Source organism: Panthera uncia (genome assembly GCF_023721935.1).
Source record: "Panthera uncia isolate 11264 chromosome E2 unlocalized genomic scaffold, Puncia_PCG_1.0 HiC_scaffold_20, whole genome shotgun sequence".
Lineage (NCBI taxonomy): Eukaryota > Metazoa > Chordata > Mammalia > Carnivora > Felidae > Panthera > Panthera uncia.
Window position 1 is genome coordinate 24269519 of NW_026057589.1, and position 9944 is coordinate 24279462.

General features: G+C 62.7%; 1 protein-coding gene across 5 annotated transcripts in view; it reads left to right on the top strand.

Moving 5' to 3' along the window:
* Positions 1–9944, top strand: part of BANP (BTG3 associated nuclear protein) — a 113057-nt gene that overhangs the window by 99883 nt on the left and 3230 nt on the right. For all 5 annotated transcript variants that reach the window (XM_049622641.1, XM_049622643.1, XM_049622642.1 and 2 more), the window contains one exon: positions 8000–8143. In XM_049622641.1, the coding sequence (XP_049478598.1) occupies positions 8000–8143 (144 nt within the window). The remainder of the gene's footprint in view (positions 1–7999; positions 8144–9944) is intronic.

Consider the following 9944-nt stretch of genomic DNA (forward strand, 5'->3'; position numbering starts at 1 on the left):
GAACTTGACTGTTGAAGAGACCATCGCTTGTTTTGTCTTGATTTTGCCGGGTTTCTCACGATTGCCGTGAAGCAACGCGAGCAGCTTCAGAGTCCCGCCGGCGTCCAGCTGGTCCTGTCAGCAGCCCGGCCCTGCCGTCGTCTTGCCCGTGTGCCTCGGCCAGTGGCATCTCCCGTGCGCCGGCCGTGTTTGTGGCCCGCCCGGACCCCCGTGCCTGTCTGCACGCTCGGGGGCACCCGGCCCTGCCAGTGGGGAGAAGCCCGTGGGTTGGCCCTGTGGGAGGGCCGGGGAGAAGGCTGCCCCCCGAGCCACCTGGAGGCCCTGCGTGCGAGCGCCCGGCAAGGGTGGGGGACGAGAGAAGAGCCATCGGCACTTTCTCTGGAAGGAGGGGGCCTGGGCTCCGTCAACCGGAGGCTTGACCGGCCGGCCCCGGGCATGGGGTTACTGTGATCCACCCGAGGGTCTGAAGGTCGGGAGTCTTTTCCCGAGCTACCACCCCACAATCAGTGCCCCCCGCTGCGTGGTTTAGGCAGCAGTGTGCTCTCTCGCAGTCGGGAGGCCTGAGGTCTATTCATCGGGGCTGCGTTCCTTCTGGAAGCTCGGGGGGGCATCTTGCCTGCCGCTCCTGGGGGTTCTGGGCATCCCTGGGCTGCGGCCACATCCCTCCACCGCCTCCTCTGTGGTCACGTGGCACCCGTCTTCCCACGTGGTTCAAATGTCTCTCTTCTTAGGAGGATGGGTACTTTTGGATTGGGGCCCGCCCGACTCCCACGTGACTTCTGCTCGTAGCTTAATCTCATCCTCCCGGATCCTGGGTCCACGTTTTATTTACTCACTTTTTGAAGTTTATTTATTTTGAGAGAGAGCGTGCGCCGGGGAGGGGCAGAGAGAGAGAGGAGGAGAGCATCCCAAGCGGGCTCCACTCTATCAGCACGCCATCAGGGCCACGTATGGGGCTCGATCCCACGAACCTGAGGTCGTGACCCAAGCTGAAGCCAGACACCTAACCGACCGAGCCGCCCAGGCGCCTCCACGTTTACAGGTCCCCCTTACAGGTACTGGAGCTCAGGATGTGGACGTTCCTTTTGGGGGACACAGATGGACCCGCCGCCTCCCTTCTCGGACCCACGTGCCCTCGAGATGTGTAGCGACCCGAGGTCCGGGCCGCGGAGCAAGCCGCTGTGAGGTGCCGGCGCGCGGTGACGTGCTGGTGCGGCGGGGCCTTGGGGAGCGGCCTGAGCCTGCCCGCCGTGTGCGTGTGGCCGTCCTTTGGGGAACACGCGGGGGCGTGTGGCGGGGGCCGTTTTGCACGTGCCTCCCGGTGCCGGAAGTCAGGGTGTGCTTCGGGACTGGGCTGTGGGGTCGGGGCCGCCGCCTCTGGGCCTGGTCCCGGACGGGGCGAGGCGTCCGTCCCTAGACGTTCTCTGCTTGGTGTGCGCTAACCCTGGCTCAGCAGAGAGATCCGTTTCTGAACCTTGCTTTGCGCAGAATGAAAACGCCGTGCCGATGGGGGCCACGGCACCCGGTGCGAGGCACGTGCACGCGCGCGTTAGCGGGCAGCTTGTGCGTGTGTCTCCTCCGGACAGACTGTTCGCGTCTCCCTGCGGACGCACGTGCGCCTGTGACGGGCACCCGTCCGGGTCTCCGTCTTTCCCTCCAGGGCCTGCGGGCCGCACCCTCCCTGTGCCGTCTCTGGCTTCCCTGGAGCTGGCAGGTGTTAGTCGGCATTTGCAGCTCCCCTGAGACACAGACGCTCATGGACGCTTCCCACAGAATTGAGCCCAGTAGGAAGGTGGCATCGCTCCTTCTAGTTCTTTCTTTGGCCACACCGTGAGCACGGCGAGAACTTTGCTTGTTCCGTGCATTGAGTTTCTAAATTCGCGAAGTGACCAGAGCCACGGGAGCGGGAGCAGAAGCATCGTGCGTGGCCGTGGCTGCCGCCTCAGCTCGTCACGGTCGCAGAGTGTGCAGGTTGGCAGGCCGGGTGCCCCCAGGCACCCCTCCCTTTCCCGAGTGGGTGTGACCGTCGCTGCGCCGAGTGGACGAGTCACGAGATACACGGAACTGTCTTCTGTGTCTCCTGCTCCCCGTCCACCCCGTGCGCCCCTTCTAGAAGCCAGGGGCCTGGGCCCCACGGGGAAATCTGGAGGTCTTTGGACTTGGCTTTGAATCATTACCCTCCCCACCCCCCACCCCGCCCCAGTCTACTAGGAGGTTGTAAGACACGTGGTTAAGATTTGTTCCCAGGAATGCTGTCCTATCTGGAGTGACGGGGGACGTGTACCGAGTGTCTCCAGACGTCCGTCTCTGCTTTACTGTGTTTCTTCGGGTTTTGCTTTGCTTTCTCCCCAGATTGCGTTGGAGGTTTGGGCTCCGATGCTGGAACAAGCCGCAGAGCAGGCGGCAGAGACTCTTTATTGCTGCCTGCCGCCTAGCGTCCTTATGTGAGCGGGGTCCGGACGGCGGCCCCTGGGACCCTCCGACCCGCAGGCCTCCGAGGAGTTTTCTCTGCAGGTCTGAGGAGTGACCCCGGAGGAGCGGTGTTCTGCGTCTGCCTGTGACTCCCTTCTGTTGGTGCTCATTTCTGACCGTCTAGTCACGGCGACTCGGTTCACGAAAGCACTCAAAATGGAGCCTGGGAAACAGAGGAGTGTTCCCGTCAGGGGTTTAAAGGCTTAAGAATGATCATTTGTTTCTGGCGTTTGCTGTGCAAACGTATGAGAAAGATGTGGGGTGGCGGACCTCCTGGCCAGTGGTGCTTGGGGACATCCCTGGGACAGGCTGACGGACCTGGTTCTCAGCTCCTTGTTTTCCTGTCACGGGAAGCTACTTCTTGCCTTCGCATTTAGATTCGAAAAGACTGCTCTCCTTGAGTCTGTTTCCTTAACGAGTCGGATGCCAAAATGAATGACAAAAACAAGTAAGCGACCTTGTGTTCCAAGACACCTTTGGATTTCCTGGCCTCATCTTTGTTCCTGGCCACACACACTCAATTAGTCAGAAGTGGATCTTAGGTTTTGTTTTGTTTCATCTGAGCACATTCCGGCTTGGATTTGGAATTTTGTATCTAAACATTACTGAAAAGTCCTTGGACTTCTTGAGTTTATTTTAGGTTTGTAGCTGTTTTGTATTATTTCATTTGGGCATTAAACAGTCTCACAGTTGGCACCATATAGAGGGAAACCGGATGGGTGCCCTCCAAAATCCGGTGCTCTTGGATCCAGGAGTCCCTCCGTAGGCTGCTTCAGACGCATCCCCTATGCCATTAATGGTCCCTCGCCTGACAGTGACGGGCCTGTCTCACTACTGTGCAGGGAAGCCCCGTCCGTGAGGCTGGGAAGGCGGCAGGTGCGTGCGTGCTCCGCGGGGTGGCCGCGGGGCGCTCCCAGGTCAGCCGCAGGAAGCCTGGAGGGATGCTTCTGGCTGCTGGCCTGGGAGCTCGCTGCATTCCTGTTAGATTTTTCTACATTCCCGAGCCTGTTGGAAAAGGCCACAAACATCAAATGGGTGGGAAGGAGCCGGGAGCTCACCATCGGAGACGTCCCGCTCATTCGAGGGCAGGAGGGAGGCGGCGGTGCTGGGCTCTCGCCCCCCAACAGGGCAAGGATGGGCTGCGCACTTGCGGTGGGTTCGTGGTGGGGCGCCACCGCGATCCGTGCGACATGGCACGTGACCTCATTTTTGCTGCTCTGTGTTTTCGATTTGACGTAACTAGGCTTTATTCCTTCCTCACCAGTTTGAAAGCGGGTCCAAATGTACACATCGTGTCTCCGCCTGCTGTGTGTTTCAGGCGGCTGCTGGAGCTTTGAGCTGCTCTCAGACCATAGCAGGCAAATGAGATTCTTGTGTGATTGATTTCTGTAGTGTTTTCACTTTCACCCGCTTCACGTGAAGTGTGTCATCCTAGTAAATCACAGCTGCGGCAGGGGCACGTGACAGAGCGGACCGTCCCCTGCCCCCTGGCCTCCTTGTGAGTGGCCCCGGCTGAGAGCCTCCCCGAGGCCCTGTGGGGCGCCACCTGCCGGGCCCTCTCCTCTTAACCGCTGTCTCTGTGCCTCTCTGTATGCCCTGGTCCCGGCCTGCCTTGCGCTGGTCACTGACACCTTTCTCTGCCCTGACTGTGGCCTAGAAAGGAGGGCTCCTGTCCCAAGCCCTGCTCGGTTAGTGTGGCTCATTCTTTGATTGTCAAATGGCACTAGGTGAAGGGTAGACTGATACACTTGTCGGTCGGTGGGTTTCCCTCCTCACACCACAGGGGTGCCGGCCAGTCAGTGGTCGTGACGTGCCCTCTGTGCGCAAGCTCGCGGAGGTTCTTTCGAACCTGCTCTTAATAAACATGTTCCGATGGCTGGGAAACCGGTGATCTGTAACTTGGCCGTCCTCCGGTCAGACCTTCTAGACCTTCTCCTCCTTCGTCCTCCCTTCAGGGCGAGAACAGACTCTGCCGCGTAGGTCCAGGTCGTGGATGCTGTTTTGTGGCCCCGGGTGAGACGAGGCCCCCACGTCTGCCGGACTGCGGTGTGACAAGGAAGCCCTGAGAGGCCCGGCTGGCTGGGCTTGGGAGGGAGCTCCCCACGGGCAGAGCAGTCTCTTGCCCGCTCCTTCCTCCCTGTGTGTTTTCTCCCTCAACCTCCTCTTAAGAGAGCTTTTCCAAATTTTGAGGACTACCTGAAAAGCGTCGCAGATCGCTTCTGTGTGGCGACGTCTCTCTGCCCGTGGCAGAGCCCCGGCCGGGGTGCCGATGTGTGTGGAGGTCAGCCCGTGGTGGGGGACGTGCCCTTGGAGGAGCCGAGTGTAGCTGCAAGGGAAGCCGGTGAGCAAGGCCAGGCCGGGGCGGTGGCCCGGGTCCCGGGGGCGCCTTCCCCGGGGCTGCTGGAGGTCGGCGTGCGTGAAGCCGGCCTGGAAGACGCTCTGTGATCCGGGTCTCGGTGGAGCCTCCCCGCACGGCTTCCTCCGCAGCCAGCCCGGCTCCTGACGCAGCCCCCCAGCGGCCTTTCCGTCCCCTGTGGTCCCCAGAGAAGTTGTCCCCCTGCGGGGCTCCTGCTGCCTCCCTTTCTCCTGGGGCAGCGCGGCGCCCCCTTCCGGCCACGTCCCCAGCCCTTGGCTTTGAGGTCCCCGCGGTGAGCAAGGGCAGGGCGCTAAGTGCCCGGAAGGCCTTTCCCACCAGTCCTGGGCGCGTTGACTTGGCCTCATTCCCGACTCGCCGTCAAGAGCCACCAGTGCGGGCACGTTGAGGAGGTGTGGTGTTTGGAATGAAGTCTCAGGTGGAAACGTTTTCCTGTCTTTACTTTCACTCGCCAGCCGGGCTGGGGATGTGCCTCCTTCGATACCATAATGAAGCACGTTCGATGCCGCGGTTTCTGACTTTCCAGTTCTTACGATTTACTCTGTCGTGTGGCTCGTGTGAAAAGTCACCTCGTTGGCAGTGCTGACAGGGAACAGTTCGCCCTCTGGAAACCGTAACCTGCCCTCCATCGTAGGGGTGGCGGCTCGCTTTCAGAGCCAGAGTCAGACGGAGCCTCGCCTGGAAACGGCCCCACGACTGCGCGGCTTTCATGAAAACATAGTTGGCGATCTGACCCTAAACCGGCGTATTCAGGGATCTTTTGTATCGCGCAGTGGTGACTACGTTACCTCGTGCTTTAGCTCCCGGGTTTCAAAACGTCGTGTGGTTTTTAAGTTCAGTCCGGGGTGCAGCAAAACCATGCTAAGTGGGGGTGGCTTCGCTGCACGGGTCCCCCGCTCCGGCCCCTCCTCCCGCCTTCTCCCCCCGCCTTCTCCCCCCACCGAAGGGCACCGAGGACACCGTAAATGTCTGTGCGGCTTTGAGAACTTACCACCAAGTGCTTTTCGTCTTTTCCCCGCTCTGGTCTAGCTGTCGTGAGGCCGAGTTGCCGCCCCTGTGCGAGCCCTCCCCTGAGCCACACACCTGTTCGCGTGACTCCACCAGTTAGAGGGGGGGGAGTGGGGGCCACCCCTGCCACGTGGGGGGTGGAGGTACGGAGCTCAGCAGGACCGGGTCCTCTCTCTGACCGTGAGCAATCTGGTGGAGGGTAAGTCCCGGGAAGAGAAAACGTGAATGCTACGGGGTCTTTGGTTTTCTCTGGTTTTTTCAAACCCTTCTTTCGAACACTCGTTGGTACAAATGGCTCATGATTATGGTGGGAGAGGAGCCGTCGTCGTTGTTGGGTCAGCCCTTGGAAGTGGGAGGCCAGCTCCTTGGAAGGAGACGGCCGAGGAGAGGCCGGCGTGTCGTGCGAGTGTCCTGTGGCTGCGGTGACCGGTGAGCACACGCCTGCAGGTCCACGCCGGAGGCTCGTTCTCTCACGGTCTGGAGGTCACAAGCCCAGTGTGGGCTCACGGGGCTGCGGTCAGACTGTCACGGGGCTGGCTCCTCCTGGAGGCCCCAGGGGCGAATCGCTTCCTGTCTGCCCCAGCCTCCAGGCCTGCCGCACCCTTGGCGGGTGGCCCGTCCTCGTCCCCCGTCCCCCGTCCCCCGTCCTCCAAGCCAGCGGTTGGCCCCTCTCTGCCCCTCCGCAGCTGGGAAACGCGGTGTGTGACGCGGGGCCCACCTGTTGCAGCAGGACACTCCCTGTCTCCGTGTCCTCGCCTTTGTCCCGCCTGCAGGTGCCTCTGCCGCGTCTAGGGCACACCCCCAGGATCTGGGGGGTTCATCTTCCTGGCACAGCCGGCTGGTATTAGAACACGACACTGCCTGCAAGTGGTTTCTGAAGACACACGAGGAGGGGTGGTTGAGAGCCGTCTGCCATCTTCTTTTCTGAGAGTTGAACTCATCTGTGTTTTTCCAGCGGCGGACGCATCGTTAGAGAAATAGAACTTTTGCTCGTCAAAAACTACAATGCCGTTTAAAAACCACGGACTGTATTTTTATAGACTGCTGAAGATCTGTATCCGAGCCCGCCTCTCCCGGGCTGAGCAGCCCCTTCCTCTGTCTCAGTGCCCTCACTCTCTTCCTCAGCTCTGACCAGTGGTGCGGGAGGCAGTCGGGCCGGTCGGGAGGCACGGTCATTCCCGCCCTGCTGTGGACCGCCGGCAAGCATCCGTGATCCCGTTGACAAGTCGTTTGAAGGGGGGTGGGATACGACCCCGGGTATAAACACGCACGGTTCACGGCAGCTCCCTCGTGAATGCAAAGCCACGGATGCCCCTCACCCCTACCTCCCCGTCCGGCCTGCGGGGCAGCGAGGCGGCGGCCCACCTGCCCAGCTGTTGGGGGTGGGGGGCGGGAATTGGGCCTGGGGGTGGGGTCGCCCACGAGTGGTGGGGCCACCCAGAGCCCATCTCCCGGGGCCTCATCTGCCCCCTCCTGTCGGCACAGCCCACAGTGGGTGTCCCGGGGACTCGGGGCCCCCCTTCCCCCGGGGGTTCTCCTCCATCAGCGTCTCGGACCTCCCTCCCGATGGCAGCTCCTCGCCCTGAGCCCCTCTCCGCACCGCCCGCAGCCGTGGGGTCCCTGACTCAGGCACGTCTCCGCTTTGCTTCATAACCGCGGGCGTCCGCTGCCCGGTTTCTTTGTGTGCCTGGCTCTTGAGCACTCTGGGGGCTCCCGGCGGGTGCGGGTCGAGGACGTGCCACCATTTTCTGTCCCCTCCAGGCTGCCTTCAGGCTCTGCCCCCAAGAACCTCAAAGAGCAGTGGTTTCTGGGAGGTGTCCGGGGGCTCCTGCCTCTGTCCCACATCCCTCTGCCTCCTTGCCTCTCTCTCGGCGCCCTCGGCCCCGTCCCTGAGCTCACTCGTGTCCAGTGTGTGGGCGTTTGAGGGGGTCACTTGCACGCGTTGCATGACTCGGTCACGCCGCGCGCGCTCGATACACACTCGCACCATCCAGGCGCTGGGTTGCCGGTCGGATGTCATTCCAGGGTCATTCACGAGACAGACGGGCCCCGCTGCGTGGTCCTGGGCTCGTCCCCCGTGGTTCACGTGGTCCCGGCGGAGTGGCACCGGTGTCTGTGCTGACGGGGTCTGCTTTGTCTCTCCAGGTGCTGCAGGGGGCCCAGCTGATAGCCGTGGCCTCTTCCGACCCTGCTGCCGCGGGGGTGGACGGCTCACCTCTCCAGGGCAGCGACATCCAGGTCCAGTACGTCCAGCTGGCTCCGGTGACTGACCACACCGCTGCAGCTCAGGTGGGTCCCACCCCTCGTGGAAGCACACACCCTGTCCGGATAGGTCCCGGGGCTTCTGCAGCTCTGAGCACAGCTTGGGCGTTTCTCCTTCTGATGTCCCCCCGCGAGCAAGGTACATTGTCACGGAAAGGCACGTGACTTGGACACGGGCACCGACGTGGGCGGTAGTTTTTGTAAGTGCCCAAAGCAGTGAAGGCGAGGGCTTGGTTCCCGGCCCACGGGCCGCCAGGTGTTCATCTGCAAGATCAGGGGCCAGCGTCCAGTTGTGCCTCTTGAGCCCATGGGGCCAGCTCCCGGGGACTGCAGAACGAGAGGGTCCCTGTTTACCGAGGTCTCGCTGCTGCTCTGAGAGTGGCAGGGCCCAGAGGTCAGCACTCGTGCAGACAACAGGCTCTGCCTTTGTGGCCTCTGTGGCTCGGCCTTGACCCTTTCCCAGGGGCGGGTTGTGGGTCCTTGTGCCCAGTGGCTCTTCTCTGTGGCACAAATGCAGGATGGCGCTTCACTCGGTCCTGAGGGGCCCCGTCTGGCCTGGTTGCCAGCCTCCCGCCTGGGCGCTTCCTGCGTGGCAGCCGAAGGCCTCGCTGGGAACCACACGGGCCCTGGGGCCCAGGGTTCCCTCCGCTCAGTTTGTGCATACTCCACGCACCGTCTGATGGGCTGAGCGCTGGCTCCCCGGCCCCCACCTCCCGTCCCAGAAACCACTCGTCTCCGTGCTCTCCTAGAAGCACAGCAAACGGTCTGGACACGTCCCGAGATGTCAGATAAGGGGGCTGCTGCTTGGGGATTTGGCACGTTTGTAGAGCTGCCCCCCTGGTGAGTGCGCTTGGCCGGATGAACACCGTGGACGACCTCTCCTCGGATCTCCTGGGTCTGGGTAGCCAGGCCCGGGCCCCCCACGCTAGGGCCAAGAGCCCGCTGGAGGCCCCCTCGGGGGGACGGCATGCTCTCGATCCGATGGGGCGACTGTGTGTTTGTGAGAGTAACCTAGGACGGGTCCCCGGACCGCGGGGGTCGCTGGCACAAAGCTCAGGCCGCGGGTGGCCCGTGTTCTGAAACCTCGCGGGCCTTCCCGCTGAGCCCAGGCCGAGATCACCTCTGACGCAGGACTCCCGTCTGCCCCGAGCATGGCCGGTCGGCTCCTGCCGGCCTTCTCGTACACCCTGCTGTCCTCTGGGCCGCTCCTGTACTCCTGCATCCCGGCACTGAGAAGCGGTGTGTGTCTCGATGCCACGGGCCTCTGACGCGCGGAACCGAGGCCCCGGATTTCCACGCAGCTCTCTCCCCTCTCGCGCTCCGCTCGGGCCCCGTGCCGGTGCTGTGCGTGTGCTCAGCTCTCGGCAGGAAGGAAAATTCTTGTCTGCTTTCCTTGCAGCCTCATGAGGTGGTTGCCGAGGAATGGAGTTCAGTGGAGCCAGCCAGGGTGCTCGGGGCGACCTCGTGACCGGGTGGCCGGCTGGGCGGACTAGGCGCTCCCGGGAGACTTGGGTTTTTTACCTCCTAATGCGCGGCGAGGCCCCAGCTGGCAAACGCGGTTCCTGGAGGAGGCGCCGCCTCTCCGCCTCTCGGTCCCCACCACCCACCGGGCCACCCCGGCCACTCCCGCGTGAGGGGCCACCGCAGCCCGGTGTGGCTTTTGTGCAGCGGTGACCGCAGCGGCCCACCCCACCCTGGACGTGAACCAGGAAGGGTTGGGTGTGACCGGGAGCCCATGGTGTTGGGGGATAAGGTGGCGTTCTCTCTGGCTGGCCCATTTCGGTGGTTTGAGCGTTAACTTGTCCTGGAAGAGAGAGCCCGCCCCCAA